Genomic DNA, 20,532 nt, shown 5'->3' on the forward strand with positions numbered 1-20,532 from the left:
TGTGTGTGTGTGTGTGTGTGTGTGATGTACGGGGCTCTCCTTTTATTGCCTGAAAAATGTCACCTTCATTTTACAGTATTATAAAAATGTGCAAAGCTAAGTGTAACCCAGAAATATGTATACTTTTTTTTAATTTCCTGTTAATTAGTAAAATTTTGTTCGATATAGTGTAATGGATTAAATACGTACAGGAAAGTATAACAATGTAGCAAAGCTGTCGTATCACTGGGCAGCTGTTAGAAACTAGCAGGGGAATCAAGTATTTCTATAGTAGTTACAATGATAGTTCCAGATACCAAAACATGTGTTTTGATAATGAAATAAATGTGAATCATCCACATTTTTGTGCCTAGGTACTTATTGCACACAACACACAGGATGACATAGCAGTTTTGATTACTGCTTTTCTACAATTGTGGTTCATCCACATTTTTGTGCTTACGTAATTATTGCACACAACAGATACGATGACTTAGCAGTTTTGATTACTGCTTTGCTATGATTCTATTTCTCTGAATTATGGCAATCCACATACCCTTACTGTGTGATGTATGTCAGAGAGATGAAGTCCATTATTCATATTACATAAAGTTTACAAGTGTTATATACTACTGCATTCTGTTAACAACTGCTAACTAACAAATATGTGCATTATGCATGTCACCTTTTTAACCATTCTCCTAATAATCCACATCCCTGTTATCTCGTGTATTTCCTTCACTGTTGAATTTCAACAATCAAATATGTTGCTGGGTGCATGACTGATTTCAGAGATGGCTCTCCTACATTTCAAGGAATTCTTTTGGTTCCATATGAAATTGTCAACTATGGAAATATCCAGCAGTTATTATTAAGTTAATAAAACGTTAACTTCTAAATCTATACACCAAAAGCTTGTGTAGATGAAGGTACTTCATGCACCACTGTCACTCCCCCCTTTCTTGTCTCAGTCTCAAATGGAGTACAGGAAGAGTGACTCTCAATAAGCCTTTGTAAGTGCTCAAATCTCTCTGATTTTACCATCACGGTCTTTCCACAAGGTGGATGTAGGAGGAAGTAATATGTTGATTAACTCTTCCAGGAATGTACAGTCTTACTGTTTTAACAAGAAACCACACCTTGATGGACATCTCTCTTGTTATGTCAGGCACTGAAGTTGGAAGTATGTCTTCACGACACTTTTCCACTTACCAAACCAAAACATGATGAAGCACGGTCTAATTTCCGGTTTTGGCCGAAACCGATAGACGACAGCAGTCAATCAAATTATTTATTTATTTCATTTCCAGTGAATGCCAAGCTGTTCCAACACTGTGCCATAGGCCTAGGGCATCCCTCAGCTTGCTGATGAAGGCTACCTGTAAGGTGACCATATTGCACATGATCTCCACATGCCTGAACTGCTAGGGCAACCCTGCCTTTTGGCTCTTGGTCACGGGAGTATCATCATGTACACTACAATCCAACTGGCCGATTGCCCATATGTCTGCTGCTTGCGCATCCACCTATGCCTGTGGGTGCCCAACGGGTGTCCGTGAGTGAGCACTTGAGCTGGAACAACCTCTTGTATGCCTTCTTCAGGAGCTCATTCATTATAGTGGTGAAGAGAACAGCTTCTTGCTATAAACCTGGCTTTATTCCAATGCTCTCAGTGATTCTTGCAGGAGATTTTATTGGGTGGCTGCATTTATTTTCAAATTGATTTTAAGTCTAATTTATAACAGCACTGACTACTGTAATTCTTCCTCTTCCTGAGTACTGATGCCATCTTGAAGGTCAGTAAATCTATCCTAAGATTTTTTGGAGTTCACAATATTCCTGCAGTAACTGTTGCAGTCTAAACATTACACCATCAATTCCCTGTGTTCGAACTTGTTCCCCAAAGAGGCCAATTTCAGTGAAAGATTTTATTGTAATGCGCACGAGTTGAACCTTTGTCCCTTCATATTTTATGGAAAAAAAGAGGTCTTTTTTACTCTTTCATCCTGTAAACTGAGCATATTCCTGCCATATTTCACGTAAGATCATGTAAATTAATTATATGGAATGATTCTCATAGTTTCATTATTTTTTTGTACTTATTGAGTTGCTAGTTCCATACAGGTTTTCTCCTTTAGTGTTCTCCCAATCCCATTGTCCACTAGTTAATATTAAGTACATGTATTCACCTAGTTTCTTTTTATTCCTAGGTACATCACATCAATGTTCTGTGTCTCACAAACACATTCAGCAGTTTATCAAAATAATTCCTCCACAGTACTTTGGTTTTTGGACTGTTAATGTTTAGTATTCCCTCATTGGAATAAACATACCTTCACATAATCACATCTTTAACACGTTGACTGCCACGGGACCACTGGCGAATGCAGCAGGGGTTCACATCCGACGCCATGTGCCTGCCAGCTGCCACTCTCTCCATTCTGTTTACTGTACTGTAGTATATAGTGCAGTAGTGTAGATTCCATTGTATTTCTTAACTGAATTGATGCCAGAGTATAAGAAGTCATGTACAAGACCTTGATCAAAATCTTGAACTTTTTTTTGTTAAATCTTCTCTTCATCCAAACGTATAGTGTACTAAACAAAAGGAACACGTGGCTGCCAGCGGACACATGGCATCAGGCACACATCTACTGATTCCACTGGTGACCTCACAGCAGTCATCATTTTGATTTAAATATTTTTTCTCTCCTGCAATAAAATATTTTCAGTACTCAAAGTATTCCTTGCTGTGTTCTGCTTCACAGTTTACATATTTTGAAAGAGCACTATTTTGCTGAGCAAAACTTTTTGTTCATTGCACCAAGCCAGTCATCCAATTTCTTAAAACCTCTAACTTAGATGCATACATTACTTTTTAGTGTATTTAGGTTATTTTTACAATATTTATATTTTCACTGGTCTCCTACAGTCTTTAAATCAGTATGGCATACATTTTGTGAGATTTATCTTTGAATTCTTCAGCCTTGGCTCATGTTCTTTAGTTTGTCTTTGACCAGTATTATTCCTTTCAGTTTATTGAATCTGACCAGCTACACCATCATACATGAATGTATTATCATAGCTCATGGAGATAGTATGGTGATTTTCACATTCAGCCTTCTAGTATTGATCACTTATATGCAGAGGTCATTCTTTGCTTGAGTTCATGACAAAAGTAATCCGTAATTCCAAATTATTCCTCTAGTCATTCTTAATCAATTCATTGTGTTTTTCTGAGTCCAAACATATTTGCTTTTTATTTATTGACTACGAAAATGTAGTTTTTGACTTAATATTCAGTGTCACACTTAAGTGTGGCCATTCCAGCTGAAATCAAAAACTGTAATTCATTTTGTCAGTTTTAGCCTTTGAAGATACTTCAGGAAAAACGTCAAATCACACTAGTCGGAAAAAAAAAAATCAACTGATAGGATAATTAGCAAGTGTCTTTTCTAACACTGTTCCAGGGGAACAGCGTAGGATAACAGGTCATTAAAATTTAAAATTTGCTAATGAGGTGACCAGTTTTGATCATAGTACGATCCTCATCAGACCATTAAAACTCTGTCAACTTTGAAACATAATGACAGTGTACATCCATTTTTCTTTATAAGGTTGCATGGTCTTATGTTGCTTTTATATTTGTGTTTATGACATAGTAGACAATTCAGCTATAACCATTAGCAATAATACATAGCTACGTATGTTGGCGACACATTTCATGACCCTGTAACCTATTTGGTGACCAATGTCCAACCAACGCTGACTTCCTTGGTTTCACTGATTGAGATTGAAACCGTTCGATCATGCCTAAATGCCTTGACAACCAGTTGGCATTTCTATTATGCCAGAAATTTTATATTTGTACAAATACTTATGATGCTCTGTCAGTCTGTGAATGTTGTTGATCCTTTTTATTGTCCTGTAACCTAAACGGAGGGCCAATGTTTCTCAAAAGGGTAACTCCTGTGATTTTGTTGACTGAAAATGAAACAGTCTGACTATGCCTTGTTACCTAGATAAACATTTGGCATTCATATGATGCCACATTTTATATAGTCGTATAAATACATATGGATATTTCACTGTATATGCTTTGTCAATTGGCAAGAAGCAATACATCGATTCAGGTCTTGCTGCCTAAGTAACTGTTGATGTCTCAGTGATTCCAGTTATTGCCACTTTTTATAAAATGTCAAATATTCATGTATACTTCATTATACATATTTTACTTAATTAACAGAGGAATACGTAAGCTGCAATTCTGCTTATAACATTACAGATTACATTTAGCTTATGCAACTGTAGTTTCATTTTATGGTATATCACGTATTTTGATGTGCAATTTAAGCTTAATGTTTGTTATTACTAACAGCATACTGTCATAAATGATGGTGGTGAATTTTCCTGTTTATTTTAGGTTGTGTTGGGCCATCACTGACTTTATAACATCACTGATCGATAACAGTATGTCTAAATTCAGGTTTCATCTTCTAGGTAACCATTTGGCATCATGTCAACCGTCTCTGGACTACGTGTAGCTATTGAAACCTCCTACAGAAGACAGGTCACATTTCAATACACTATGTTACGGGATATCACCTCCTTTCAATTCTCTATCACTAATAAATTTCTTTTTCATTGTGTAATTGATGTATCATCTCATATTTATATTTTTGGTATTACATCTATAATAATTACACTTTATTGCAATCTTATTATGAAATTACTTAATAGTCGGTAACCACTGACTGCAAATGACATTATGCAGTAGACAGTGGGCATAGCTTCGGCTACTTTACCATAAACAGCCAAGTGTGGGTCAGCAGTGTTTATTGTTGCTAGTTAGTAGGCTGCTCCTCACCACTCCCTACAGCCATCATCATGGATACATATGGAATTGTATTTTAAATTATTTATATTTATACTTAAGTCTTGTCCTCCAAAAGTTTGTATTACTCTTTTCACATAGTTTTAATGGTCTGGTGACAAATATACCACGATCAAAACTGGCTCCTGATTAATAAATTTTAAATTTTAGCAATCTACTTGCAAACGTTGACTGTTTTTATTTAAAAATCTTTATAGAATAATTAGTGTGTCAGACTTTAAAATAGTTTATCATGCAAAAATATAGCTGATGAAATGTGTAATGGTAACATTTATATTCCATCTAGGATGTAACATTAGCATAAAAATCAACTGAGGTTAGTTATGAATATTTCTGTACATTAATATTGTGATATTCAATCTTTGTTAGGTCCAATTCAGAAATGATGTCTATATGATAACAATAGCAAACTAAAAGAAGTCAATGAAGTTTCAGATTGTCCTCACTGACAAAAATCATGTTCATAAATCACAAAACAACAATATTTTTACTGCCTGCACCATGGCCATGATCTTTGGGTGATTAAAGCTTATTAAAACAATGCATGTATGCTGAAAGGCTTACATAAGCCCCTATGAACTAAAACACGTGAAGTAACATTACAGACAAGTTGCAACACTCTTGCCACCCACCATATCTAGTTAAAACACAAAATTATGTCTTCTTGTAAAGCAGTTTCTACAACCACAATTGCAGCATGTTTAGCCTGAACTCATTCTGTCTTATTCTGATTCAGTTACTAGTAACCATAAAACATTTCTTAGACATATGAACTTCAAACTGGGGATAAAAACTTATAGAGATTTTCAGGCATTTCAACTAGTAAATGACATTTTCAGAACAGTAAGATGCAAAATTCTGAATGTTATGATATAGAAACTATTGAAACTAATATAGCCAATAAATAAGAAAGATAAAGTGTTTGTTATAAAGAGTTAGTTGTCAAATGTCTCTAAAAACAACAAACATTTTGAATCATTTTTTGCAGTAGAAATTTGTAACACATATTACATCAATTAAATACAGTTAGCTTCATGTAGTTATTACAAATAACTAAATATTCATAAAAATCACAATTTTATTGTAACATTATTTTCAAAAATATGTTATACATTGAATATTGGGAAGCACACTTCTGTTTCATTCAATCTACATTATGAAATTTACATATGATATTGACTAAATGTAAGCAGTATAAAAATTGTAAACAAATGAAACTGATGAACATACAACAACAATTTGTATGTAATTGACTCTTTCACTCAAATACACATTGTACATGGTATCACACTGCATACTCAACATTTATATATTTGACACAAAATTATATACAATCTGCTAGTTATTAGTACGGCAACTTCTGGTAGATTCAGAAGTGAATGGAGATCCAGGGACTGTGGGGCAGGGCCCTGTACAGTGCTAGCCTTTGCACAGTTCCCACTTCAGCACTCAAACACAGCACAACTTTAATTAGTGCTAGTATAGCTAGACCATGTCAAATAGGAGACATAACACTGCTTAGCACTATCTGCCATTGGGGCGAGCAGATAAGTTCAAATGCAACCATTTGGAAGGCAAGCGGTAGCAATCTCATAATCAATGACACAAATCACCAAAGGCAACAGATGGCCAGTCCAGTAACTGCATGTGTGTAGGAACGCACTGTTTTTGCTGTGTTCACAGAATACTACTTACAAATGTGTAGTGGGATGCCTACAATGGCATAGTTAAGGGGAGTATCCAGCAAACACTGCAGGGAAGGTCCAGCAAACACCGCAGGAAAGCAACAAACAACTTCCACACCTCAGGCACTAGTCAACTTGGCACTATGGAGGGCACTGGAGGTCAAGGTAGTGAGGAGGAGGAGAAGGAGGAGGAGGAGGAGGAGGAGGATGGGGCACAAGAATGTAGAAGGGCACAAAAAGAATAGCAAGATATGTATGATGGGGGAGGGGAGAGGTAAACAAAACAATGATTTGGGAGAGACGGGTGCAGGAAGGATGGGAAAACAGGAAAAGGAGAAAAAAGAAAGATGATAATGTCCTGAGTAACATGCTGTCACTGTTTTCAGCACTTTGTAAGTTTGTAAGTCAGTTTCTGGGGCTGTGTTGGCCCATACCACAGAGAGAACAATCCACGACAGGGACACTGTAGCAAGGTGATCCTCATCAGATTCTTCATTTGTAGAATGAAACAGAAGAAGAAAACAGAAACACATAATATTAATGCTATTAGTGATAAAATATAATCTTGTTTAAAAAAATTGACACAAACAATTACACAGACTTAAGATTGTAAATCATGTTGATACAGTTGCCTCAAGGAAATCATGCAGGTTGTAGTGTTAACACTAACAGAATAAATGCTTGTAGTGATTCTTGTTTCAGTTAGAAGTTCCGAGTTAAACAACTTACAGATATCGTGAACATTAATTGTGAAATTATCTGTATATCACTACCAATAATCTGTGTGAAGATGCAGCACTCACACTGGCACAACAACAAAAAATGTTACAAAATTTTGGGAAATGACAACAAATTCATAGAATCAGTTGATAATCTTTTTTATTTTGGAGAAATGAGGATGGCTGGGTGATGGCAGAAGAAACTGAAGAGTAAAGAAATGACTTGGAAAACTTTGGCAAATTAAATAAGAGTTTTCAACATTAAGATTCCAATGTGTCCGATAATGAAAGCATGCAATCAGTTTCTGTTACCAGTTCTGCCCTGTGAAAAATGAGACTTTGACTTTTTAATATGAAAGCTGTTTAAAACTACGGGTTTCCCAGTGAGCATTAGACACAGTAGAATAAAGGAAGGATCCAGAAAAGAGAGTACAGCGAGAGATGTAATAAGACTGTAATTAGAATGAAATACAAGAGGGCAGGACCTGTAGCCAGCTGAATCTATTTACTTCTTGGTCTAATGATCCATGTTGTGAGTGTACCACAGGACATAGAACATGTCAGTTTTACAAATTTGTTGTGGTTATATTCTATGAGTGGCATAGCAATATAGACCACCTATAAGGAAACTGATCGGAGCTAAGTTGCCACATGCAATGAGTCATGACCTCAGAGTAACACATGTTCACACAAATCAGCCTGCTCCTCAAGCCAATTTGCATATAGGTACCTGAACAACAGTTGACTACTTCTCTCATTATTATGAATCAATACTGGGAGAGGATTTTTGCAACTGAGTTAGTGGCCTTCTCTCAAGATGTGAGGTCATGTTGCCAGGGCCTCTATTAAATTTTGTTACATATGAGTAACAGTCAACTTTTGGAATCTGTGATGTATTAGGAAATGTGTAAGATTAAATGTGGATAATGTTTATGGAAGTTTCAGATTACTTCTGTATGAACTGCAAATTTCTTTTGGAGAAATTCTGTGTTGTGTGCTGTGCAATAGTAACAGAGGACTTTCTACGTCAAAAGTGATGATGTGCATAGTATTAGAGTAAGCATTCCAAACTGTAAAACAATGTGTATTTCTTTCTGTATCAGGTCTGTGTGAAAACCTTCAACTAACTATTAGAGTGAAAGTGTGCTATACAAGTGGCGAACTGTAAGCTAGGATGGACTTAGCAGCAAATGAATGTATAGAAAAATAACAAGATATAAAGGAACTTTAATGTAATGACTTTTCTTCATTCAGATGTTATAGCCAGATCTGGTAAACTTACAAAATATGCACTCTGTTGAAATTTTTTACAGCTTTTCATAGTTGAGGAACTAAACATCACTTCAGGGTAGGCATGTTTCTGCAGAAACCGTTTAGATGAGTGCTTCTGGTCCTAGTAGAAAGTCAGAACAGAAATCTGTGCTGCTGTCAGGTCTGTGTGAAACCTCAAACTAGCTATTAGAGTGAAAGTGTGCTGTACATTTGAAAGGCTAATTCCAAACTCTGTTAATTTCTGGTTTTGCATTTTTGGAACTGTTTGCTATGATGGACTTCATAGGAAATGAATGTATAAAGAAAAGGCAATATATAAAGAAATTTTTGAAAAGGACCTTTCTTCATTCAGAAGTTATAGCCAGACCCAGTAAACTTAAAAAATTTTGACATGTGTAGAGCAACTAAATCTTTTACAGCTTTTCTTAGTTGAGGAACATTATATGTTGTTTCAGGGCACGTGTGTTTCTGCAGAAACCTTTAAGATGAGTGCCTTCTGTCTTAGTGGGTAAGCAGAAAAAAACCTGTGCTGCTGCATTTTGTAACAGAAAATAAAAATATTTAAATATGTTTTGCAATAATAAATAAACATGCAGACAAATAAGGATTATGGAATGTATGTTATCTGATCAAAAGTGTTCGCACACCCATATGTTATGTGGAATTGTCCACTAGATGTTATGAGAGGCAGACTCTCCAATACAAAAGGAGGTGGGAAGTACTGTATTTTGAGTAGAGAAATAGTAATAGCAGAATGGGTCCGCCTGGATAGCTCAGTGACTTCGAACATGGACCAGTCATTGGATGTCACCTGTGTAACAAATCAGTGATATTTCAACCCTTCTAATGCTGTCCAGGTTGACCGATGACTGTTAGTGATCTGAAACTTCCTGGTAGATTAAAACTGTGTGCTGGACTGAGACTCGAACTCAGGAATTTTGCCTTTTGTGGGCATGTGCTCAACCAGCTGAGCTATCTAAGCATAACTCATGATCAGTCCTCATAGCTTTACTTCCAGTAGCACCCCATCTACTACCTCCCAGACTTCACAGAAGTTCTCCTGTGAAAGATGCAGGACTAGCACTCCTGGAAGAAAGGATATTGCAGAGACATGGCTTAGAAACAGCCTAGTGGATGTTTCCAGAGTGAATTTTTTACTCTGCAGTGGAGTGTGCACTGATATGAAACTTATTGGCAGATTAAACCTGTGTGCTGGACTGAGACTCAAACTTAGGACCTTTGCTTTTCGCAGGCAGTCCTGTGTATTTCGCTGGAGAAGTACTGTGAAGTTTAGAAGGTAGGAGATAAGGTACTGGCAGAAGTAAAGCTGTGAGGACAGGCCATAAGTTGCGCTTGGGTAACTCTGTTGGTAGAGCACTTCCCTGCAAAAGGCAAAGGTCCTGAGTTTGAGTCCCTGTCTAGCACACTCCACTTTATTCTAGAAACATTCCCCTGGTTGTGGCTACACCATGTCACCGAAATATCCTTTCTTAGAGAAAGTGCTAGTCCAGCACATTTCACAGGAGAACTTCTGTGAACTTTGGAAGGCAGGAGATGATATTGATGAAAGCAAAGCTGTGGGGATGGGTCGTGAGTTGTGCTTGGGTAGCTTCAGTTGATAGAGCACTAGCCCGCAAAAGGCAAAGTTCCCGAGTCTGAGTCTCAATCTGGCACACAGTTTGAATCTACCAGGAAGTTTCATATCAGTTCACACGCCACTACAGAGTGAAAAAATCATTCCATTCGTGATATGATTGTGGAGTGGAAATGTGAAAGAAAAACCGCAGCTGAAGCACTGCAGAACACAGCTGTAAAAAAATATCAGTGGAAGGAATCATTTGTGAGTTCCAAAGTGCAATGAGCTGATCGGCTAACGCAATGACTGTACATGAGTTTAAAAGAATGGTCAAGCAGTTTCTCAGAAGCAACACATTTCTGTAATCAATGTTAAGTGTTGATTGTGGTAAGATAAAGAATGATGTCACCAGACAGTGGATGACTGGGCAAGAGAGAATCACACTATACCCTGTGGCAAACTGGTGGAAGGGTTTGGATTTGGCGAATGCCTGGAAAACGTTACCTGCTACCACGTAGGCAATAGTGAAGCACAGGTGTTACAGCATGAGAGTATTTTTTGTGGTTAAGCTGTGATCCCCTCATTGTGCTTAAGAAACCACTACATGTGGAAGGATATGAACATATTTTACAGCAGTGTGTAAAGTGTGCAGCAGAGGAACAGTTTGGAGATGATGACTTTCTATAAGGATGAAATGCACCCTGCCATGAAGCAGCATCTGTTAGACAATGGTTTGTGGACAGTAACATTCCTGAATTGTTCTTGCCTGCCCAGAGTATCCTGAACCAAATGAAATACATCTTAGATGAGTTAGAATGTCAACTCTCCATTAGACTCCTGCATCCAACACCACTGCTAGAGATGGGCACACTTATTCATCTTTGGGAACTAGTACACTGCTGATCATTCCTTTTTGGGAACCATTCTTTTTTACTCATTCATCATTCATTTTTTACCTAACTGTGCATGCTACATGGAGTTTCGACACAGAAGCTGAGAGACTGCATTCTAAAATGTAAAAATAGAAGCTTTGTATCAGCAATGGGAGCAACAACATAAATATGCTAGGAGATCATCAGAAATTCATAAGTGAAAAGAAACAAGACTTTTTAAAAAAAACTTTGATGATATAGCAGAAATCATTGCTTTGGCAATCTTTACAATTGAAAAAGATAACCTGTTTTTGATCAGTCATCAGCAGAAAGGGGGCCCCAAGGTTTATGCATGGAATGAGTTATTTGAGAAAGAGAACTTCTGAGTGAGCACAGGCAGCCATTAACCGATGAGAGTAAAACAAATATGAAATTCAACAATTCAGTAAATTTGTATAATGTACTTAAAATATAAATTTTAGGCGCATGTATACTTGGGAAAAAAAAAATAGGGAAACATTCCACGTGGGAAAAATATATCTAAAAACAAAGATGATGTGACTTACCGAACGAAAGCGCTGGCAGGTCAATAGACACACAAACAAACACAAACACACACACAAAATTCAAGCTTTCGCAACAAACTGTTGCCTCATCAGGAAAGAGGGTAAAGGAGAGGGAAAGACGAAAGGATGTGGGTTTTAAGGGAGAGAGTAAGGAGTCATTCCAATCCCGGGAGCGGAAAGACTTACCTTAGGGGGAAAAAAGGACAGGTATACACTCGCGCACACACACACATATCCATCCACACATATACAGACACAAGCCCAAACTCTTTGTCTTTAAATATGTCTGCTTGTGTCTGTATATGTGTGTGTGTGTGTGTGTGTGTGTGTGTGTGTGTGTGTGTGTGTGTGTGTGCGCGCGAGTGTATACCTGTCCTTTTTTCCCCCTAAGGTAAGTCTTTCCGCTCCCGGGATTGGAATGACTCCTTACCCTCTCCCTTAAAACCCACATCCTTTCGTCTTTCCCTCTCCTTTCCCCTCTTTCCTTATGAGGCAACAGTTTGTGTTGCGAAAGCTTGAATTTTGTGTGTGTGTTTGTGTGTCTATCGACCTGCCAGCGCTTTCGTTCGGTAAGTCACATCATCTCTCTCTCTCTCTCTCTCTCTCTCTCTCTCTCTCTCTCTCTCTATATATATATATATATATATATATATATATATATTTCAATATTGATAATTTTACACACATTTCATTCATTTAATGTACTATGGGAATGGGCACAAAAAAAATGTCCATGAAATTCATGCTGAATGGCTTTTAAGTTAAATCATTAGTTTCTGTCAGAACAGCATAAAGTATGATCAGTTTTAGAAGTGAATGTGTTTTGATTGAAAAGATTTTGGAGGAAGATCTCTTTGTATTTATCTTGCAGGAATAAGATATATGAGAGGATTACATTGACAGCTTTTGAATTAAATACATATTCCCTTCTCAAAGAACCATCTTGTGGAGCATCTTTCTGTGCTCCAAGGGGATCCATCATGCAAGATGGATGGTGAAGGCCATTTACGTACAGAAAACATTTATGTTCCATGATTAAGTTGAATTACAACAACAAGTAGAGACTGCAATTTGTTCTATTTGTATTTTCCTTGCCAGTATGTAAGTCAAAGCATCATTCTGTGCCACTTCATAAGCCAAAGCACCAGGTTTGGATTTCAGAAGTCTTTAAAAACTTTATACATGTATATCAGTTCACCAGTACCCTGCACATGAGTAAAAAAAACTGAAAAATCATTTATGGTTTCTGTCCCCCATTCTGTCACCTTAATCTTCTGAAACAAAAATGAGAAGATCACTACACTGAATCATAAAGCAGAATCAACAGACAAAAATATATAAGTATTCTAGTAGGAAATGATCAAAAATTATGACAAATGGGATTGAACAGCTTGTTTCTAATAAAATAAGATTATTTTTAAACAGATCTGATTTGAGTGACATGTTCCTTCTGACAGATTCCTCACAGTGACATGAAAATGAAGTTGTCATCAACACTCAACACCTAGTTACTAAGCTAAGAGTTGTAGGTTATCCAATGGAAACAGGTGTCCAACAGAGACATTATCAAAGAATACATATTCTTAAAATAAAATGTGATTTTCTCATCATATTTGCCTCACACAGGAAATAGTAGGCTTATAGATTGTATTATTAAAGTTAATGCAGCAATATAGTAATAACAATTGACACAAAAGTAAAAAAATATTTCATTAAAAAGTTCCTTTTGAACATTATTATTTTAGATGAAACGTAAACATGATTTTATGCCATTCTATGATATTTCAAATGTAGAGGCACCCCTTCCTCTTTGCCTATACAGCCAGAATAATGCACAACTATTTTTTGTGCAAATAAACCAAATTAGGGGGTAACAGAAAGAAACAAAACCACACCTAAGAAATAATAGCCTAAATAAAGCAGATCTATAAATTAGGGGGGAAACTAATGGCTGCCTCATTTTGTCTCTTCAAACAGAAAACAACTTGCTTTGGGATAAATATGTGTTCTAAAGTTGATCAAAATAATGAAGAGTAAGCAGATTTCTCTTTTTGCTGTCTGAAAAATATGTACGTATCACAAACAACTTAATTTTTGTATAAGTTATCTCATTATTAAAAATTTGAACTGGAACAAGGAGTGAGTGACTACACAAAAAAATAATGAAACTGATCAAATGAGACCAATTCAGTAACAAGGAATGGCAAAACTAGACTGAGGAATGAGACCGAGGAGGGAATGAGACTGGCCAACGTGAACAGTGAACAACAGTTCCTGGGAGCGAGACCAACCGCGACCAAAGTGAGTGGTGAATGACCGTTCCTTGGAAGTCATTCCTCTGTCTTTTTGTTCACTTTAGTAAACTGTTCCTTTGGACACATTTGTTCATGAATAACCCACCTGTAATCATTAACTTCTCTGGTTTCAGCTCTTGAGGAAGAATGGGCAGCCATTCCTCCAGAGACATTCAGACACCTCATTGAACATGTCCCTAGTAGAGTTCAAGCTGCCATAAAAGCAAAAGGTATGCATGTCCCATATTAACTGCCACTAACATGTGTCTGGATACTTTTGATCAGACAGTGTATCTGAGTGTTATAGGTATAGGGATACTACGCCTCGGTTCAGGAACTTTTTTATAGTATAAAATGACCCTTGCAAAAGGAACTGTTTGAAGTTCTTTTTTTTAACAAGAGCTCATCATCCACTAAAAATTCAATTTGTGAATGGAGGGGATTACAAACATTAGAGCTATACTCCGGTTCGTACACTCATAGATGTAAGATGGAATGAAGAAGTTTGATGCTGGATTCAAAGAGATAAAAAGTGACTTACATGATGATGTAATGGAGGGTGCATAGGTAATTACTTATTTCATGTTTCCTGAGATTACTTACCTCCTCTGTAGTTCACTGATAACAGACGACAAGTGCTAGATGGCCTCATACGCTGCATCAACTGGTATTACACCAGTACCATTCAAGAACTCTTCAAGTTCATCCCTGTTATTTTCAAGAAGATGGGGCTTCCTACTAGATTTCTTTTTCTTCTTTTTATCCTCATTCTGTTCTTTATCCTTGTTTAGTTTTTTCTTGTGTTTTTTGACATTTTTTTCATCACCCTAATTGAAAAGAAAGAGTACACCATCAAACATGTTACTATCTGAGCAATAAAAAAATATTGTTAAGACAATATTAAAATGAAATATATTTCAAACATAGGAATGTCACTGATAAATTTGGTGGTTCATCTATACTAATCCAGTTACAAAAACTGAAATAAGATGAATTGACAGAGGTTGTGAACAACAATATTTTCATTTGCTATGTGCATCACAATTCATTCTGAAACATTACAATGAGCAGAGAAATCATTAACAGTGGTTAACTCTTAGTATAAATGAAATGGCTACAGAATTATACAGCAACATATGATTTCATGTACATCAACATATTCAGTAAGCACAAATGCAAGTAGGTCATACATATTTCATTAACTTGAAATAATGAATATTATATACAGATTTATGGTGCCCCGAGAACAACAATCACAAAAGGAGAAAATTCTGCAATAAGAATTAAAATGTATTTATTCTATTTGCTAAGCCTTCTAAATGATAATGCAAAAATGATAATTTGTCTCTTTTGAGTGTTAGTCTTTATGATGCACACATGTTGTAACTGTGTACTACATAAATTTTGGTCATCTTAATTCCACTAAAAACATTGTTCTTGTCCACAATACATCACTTGAATAACAGAACATCATACATTTGATTTTCTAAAAAGAGACAATTCTTGATCTTGAGATGAATGCTGTCCACACCACCCCCACTGCCTGTTTAACTTCTTATTAACTATTTCCAAAACCTTTGTAATTAAAAAAATCCTTCCATTATATATATATATATATATATATATATATATATATATATATATATATATATATATATATATATATATAAATATAATTGTTCTGTCTTAATGTTGCATCAAATTAGAGTAAAAAGTTATTTCTTTGATGATTATCTCCATCATTTTCATTTGAAGCAGCAGGTTGTTGACTGCTGCTGAGATGGCCTTTTGTAACCAATAACTGACCTATGATTGGTTGTCCTACATTATATCTTACTGTTAGATATCGTGCCAATGCCTGTAACCTAGAAACACTAGTCACAACATCACTTCTGTTGCAGTCCTCAGTTCTATTCTAATTTGATGTAACAGTGAGATGAAAACATTTTTTACTAGACTGTGACCATGGTGAACTTTGTTCCCATACTTCCATAATCTGTAGACAGGAAGTAACTGTTTATGTCAACAAATGTTGTGTTTTTAAATAACATTTATATGTTTTGTACCTCCTTATTCAGACTTTCCAACTCTGCTTACACATTATCATTCAGGTAACTTGTGACAATTTGGAATAAAAAATGTAATCACATATGTATTTTTAATTTGTATAGGTTTTTAGACTGAGACCACAACATATTTTGTCTTGTTCTATGCAATATACTGTTCACCATGCGCGCATATGGAAAATGTCATATCTGCTAAATGCAGAGCTTTTTCTACGGTTCACAGCTGTCACAGAACTGAATTTCATAACAGGTTTAATTGTGATTGTTATTTTATGATGGTTTCTTTTGTGAATTCTTGTGACTATGTTTTGCCTTTAGCTATATGCATGTAAATCAGTTATAAGTTCACTTATTGCTGGAAAATTATGGATTTCTCAGCTCATATTTGCAGTGCACGCCATCATGTTTCATGTAGTTTTTGGGTTGTTTTGCTGACAATAAGTGATAATGTTGCAACAACATTTTTAGAGCCAGAAAACATACTATGTGCACAGTCACATTTGATACCTTATCTTAATTTTCTGTATGGAAAAACTTTTCTATCTTGATTTGTTCACACTACACTTTTTCTTTTCACTTGTTTCACAAATACAGTTATCTGCACCTACACAACCAAAATAAAAAGTACTTAAAATTTTTCTTGGTTTTATATTTTTTGGGTACTGTTTTCATGTCATGTTTGTCCTCTTGACTGAGGAGGCCAATATTTTTTTGCAACAACAGTGTCCTTTGCTTCAACATCAACTCATGCGTTAATACTTCATTTACAGGTTTTGCTAGTGTGCTGAATAAAAATTGTAAACAAGATAAAAGTCAGCTTCAAAATTTCGTCTTTACACTTAACATGCGCCTTCCTTTTAGCACATTTTTTCACAGTGAGATGAAGTTATTATTAGCCATTTGTTTAAAGAAGTTTGAGAATGCCATTTTGAAGTGCAATGGGTGAAGCAAATGATTAGCTGTATATTTTCATACATATATGTCAGATCAAATTCTCATATACATTATAAACAACATGAAGGAGAGGGCTGGAGTTTATGAGTGGTAAATCTGGATAGGCTACTCGTGTGTGAAATCACAAGTGGATCACATACATGCTGGTCAGCTATAAAATAAGCATATTGTATAATTTATGTTTTAAACTGAGGAGTGGCACATTGATTTCGTAGTCCTTGCTAACAAGATAACTGATTGTGTGTCTCTGTAACATAGTTCATGTTCTAATGAGTATGCCTAACTGATTGACTGTCTTACAGTTAGTATTGTGACTATTTGCAAAAGAGCAACATGAATGTGATTCAGTATTTTGAAAATAGGTGAGAACAATCTCTAGCAACACAAGTATGACAGAGGAATAACTAAAATGAAGAGAGGAAATTTTTACTGAATGTGTCATAGTACTGAGAAAATTTGTTATAATTTGTGTAAACAGTAAACAAGGGCTGAATCTTGCCATAAACAAGCTGACAATCTATCTAAAAAGTAATTTGAAACTGGAATTAATTTTGAAACTTGTCAAAGTTATACATGTTCTTTGTAAAAGGGAACACATTTACATGGAAAATGAAATTATTACATTATTATGAAGAACAAAGAAAGAAAACTTTAATATGTATGAAAAAGGGAAGGCTCATAAAAATTAAGTAACTAACAGAGTCAACTTTGGGTGATTTTCATGATAACTGTGTTATCTTACAGTTCTGAGGAGGAAACAATTTCTTTTAGGAGGTACTGGACAGGGAATACATATTTTTGAGGTATCAATGTAGCCAAGAAAGAAAATAATTTTAAGTGTATATTTTGATTGGCTGAATGAATATTTACAAGGCATTTTAATGATTTGATAAGGGAGCAAATATCACCCTCCAGACAGGCAACCTGAAGAGCTTTTATCAACTGTGAAAATACAAAAAGAAATATCAGAAAAATAAACTATGCTGTTCACAGGAACTTGTTCTGTGGAGAGTGGGGTAAGTGTTTTGTCATATGTAGTAGCATTATGTTAAAAAATTTGACCTGTAAATTTTACGATAAAGTACTCTACTCACATTTCGTTTCTATTAAGGCAGTAACAGTAAAAAGATAAAAAAAGTGAGCAGATATATATGCAAGAAATATTAGCATTTATTTCCATATTTTTCAGCATCACATGAGAAATTTTAATAGAGGCTCCATGTTGAGGACTAAATATCTCCAGAACACACCAAACACTTAATAAATGTTTGGTACAGTAAATCACTGCATTCAACCACGGGCACTGGTTTGTTACAATTGGTTCTGGTGGCAGGGAAAAACCAGGTGCTGCTAGTTTGCTGGTAGCAAACATCTTCTGTTGTTAAGACACCAGCTCACAAAATGAATAAAAGTGGCATGGACAGTTGTTGCAACATGGACAAAGAAGATCAAAGGTATGACATTTAAAAATTTAACTCTGAGAGCATACTGGCTTTCATTATTTAACTTGATACATTATTCACAAAGAGAAATATATGCATAAAATTCAGATTTATTTGTTGCCTGAGACTGCTCAGTTGCAATTAGATAAGGCATAACTGTTTATTCTTTTTTAGGAATATAATTATAATTTTACCACAATCTTGGTATTTAATCAACTGGCATTCACAAAAATTACTTTGAATTTTAAGTCAGATGTTTTAACAGTATAAATGTAGCACTGATTCATATAGTTTTTGTGCAAAGACAATTCATTTGGTAATTCTGTAATGTGTATCTTATCTGTAGAATTTGTAACAACAGGACTGTTTAACATCTTTAATGGAATATCTGTAGACAAAATGGAATCACAAAATTACAAATGAAACTGAAAAAAATTACCAAGAGATAATTTGCCTCGTTGTTCTTTTTTTCATCAGGAGCACTTGTCATGGACTTTATTCCAATGTTCTCTTAGTGTTTAATAATGTTGAAACACCAGGTACTACATGTTAAAAATACAGAATGATGTAACTCTGTAAGCATCCTCACAACGTATACCTTCATAAGCACATTGTGGGGACATGCCAACAAAATTGGATAAGTCCCACTAAATAATACTGACTCAGACTTCTCAGTTTACTGAATGCATACCACACCAAAAACGCAAAACCCTGCTCCAAATTGGAAAGAAATGAAGGCAATAAACTAAATAAAACTACTTTAAAAATATTCTTTGCAAATAAGTATACAATGACCACTGAAAATTTTAACATTATATATAATACGTACATAATACTCAAATAATGGGAAGTCCATGATGGAATAACAACAATATTATGAGAAGGATAGATTGCTACTCACCATATAGAGATGTTAAGCTGCAGACAGGCACAACAAAAAGACTGCTATACATTTAAGTTTTCACATGATAGGCCTTCTTCAACACTAGAAAATGCATGCACATGACCAATGTCTCTGGTTGTTGTGGCTGAACTGTGGACAGCAACTGTGGATGATGGGAACAGCAATCTGAGGTGGGTTTTGGGGGTAAGGAGGGGGGAATAGAAGGAGAGGAGAAGGAGCAGAGCCACTTCGCTTGTGGGAGCATGCAGGGGACATGGTGGGGACAGGGTAGGACTGCTACGTGCAATTGGGAGGTCGGAAAACGGGGAATGGGGGGTAGTGAAAAAGGAAAGTAGAAGAGAAGAGGAAAAGCACTAGTGGGTGCATTGGCGGAATAGAAGGCTGTGTACCATTAGAATGGGAGCAGTGAAATGAGTAGGTAGGTAAAGGATAGGGACTAGCAAAGGTTGAGGTCAGGGGGTTACTGGAACATAGAATATATTGCAGGAATAGTTCCCATCTGCAAAATTCAGAAAAGCTGGTGTTGGTAGGAAGGATCCAGAGGGTGCACAGGCTGTGAAGCAGTCACTGAACTGAAGCACATTGTGTTGGGCAGCATGTTCTGCAAGTGGCCGGTCCAGCTGTTCTTGTCCACAGTTTGTCAGTAACCATTCATGTGGTCAGACAGTTTGTCAGTCGTCTTGCCCATGTAGAAAGCAGCACGGTTGTTGTAGCTTAGTTTGTAGATCACACAACTGCTTTCACAAGTAGCCTTGCCTCTGACAGAGACTGGAGGAGGTGATGGTAGGAAGATGTATGGACAAGTCTTGCATCTAATTCTATTGCAGAGATATAAGCCATAAGAAAAGGGTGTTGGGAGCAGGGGTGGAGTTGGGATGTACAAGGATATTGTGTAGGTTCGCCACTGTGGGAGGGATGGGAAAGGTAGTGGGTAGGATATTCTTCATTTCAGGGCATGACGAGAGGTAGTTAAAACCCTGTCAGAGAATGTGATTCAGTTGCTCCAGTCCTGGATGGTACTGAGTCACATAGGAAGTGCTCCTCTGTGGCCAGATGGTGGGAATGTGGGAGGTGACTGGAGAGACATGGCATGGGGCATCCATTTCTGTACACCTCCCACATACCCCCTGTCTGGTCACAAAGGAGAAATCCCCTTGTGTCTCAGTACCACCCAGGGCTGGTGCATCCGAACCATATTCCACAACAGGATTTATCGTGTAATGAAACGAGGAATATCCTATCCACTATCTTTCCCCAGCCCTCCCACAGTAGTACTCTGGCACACACGAACCTGTGCAATATCCTTGTC

At 36.3% G+C, this 20,532-nt stretch overlaps 1 protein-coding gene across 2 annotated transcripts in view; it reads right to left on the bottom strand.

Annotated features, from left to right (window-relative positions):
• Positions 1 to 5,933: 5,933 nt before the first annotated feature.
• LOC126248012 (rab-like protein 6) overlaps positions 5,934 to 20,532 on the bottom strand; it is a 196,228-nt gene continuing 181,629 nt past the window's right edge. Inside the window, exons 10-11 of one of the 2 annotated variants that reach the window (XM_049948596.1) lie at positions 14,461 to 14,684; positions 5,934 to 7,048 (exon numbers count right to left, since the gene is read on the bottom strand). In XM_049948596.1, coding sequence (XP_049804553.1) covers positions 14,496 to 14,684 — 189 coding nt within the window. In that variant the 3' untranslated portion in view covers positions 5,934 to 7,048; positions 14,461 to 14,495. Of the gene's footprint in view, positions 7,049 to 14,460; positions 14,685 to 20,532 lie in introns of those variants that run through there. The other variant, XR_007545398.1, reaches the window with a different exon arrangement.

This window comes from Schistocerca nitens, chromosome 3 (assembly GCF_023898315.1).
Source record: "Schistocerca nitens isolate TAMUIC-IGC-003100 chromosome 3, iqSchNite1.1, whole genome shotgun sequence".
Lineage (NCBI taxonomy): Eukaryota > Metazoa > Arthropoda > Insecta > Orthoptera > Acrididae > Schistocerca > Schistocerca nitens.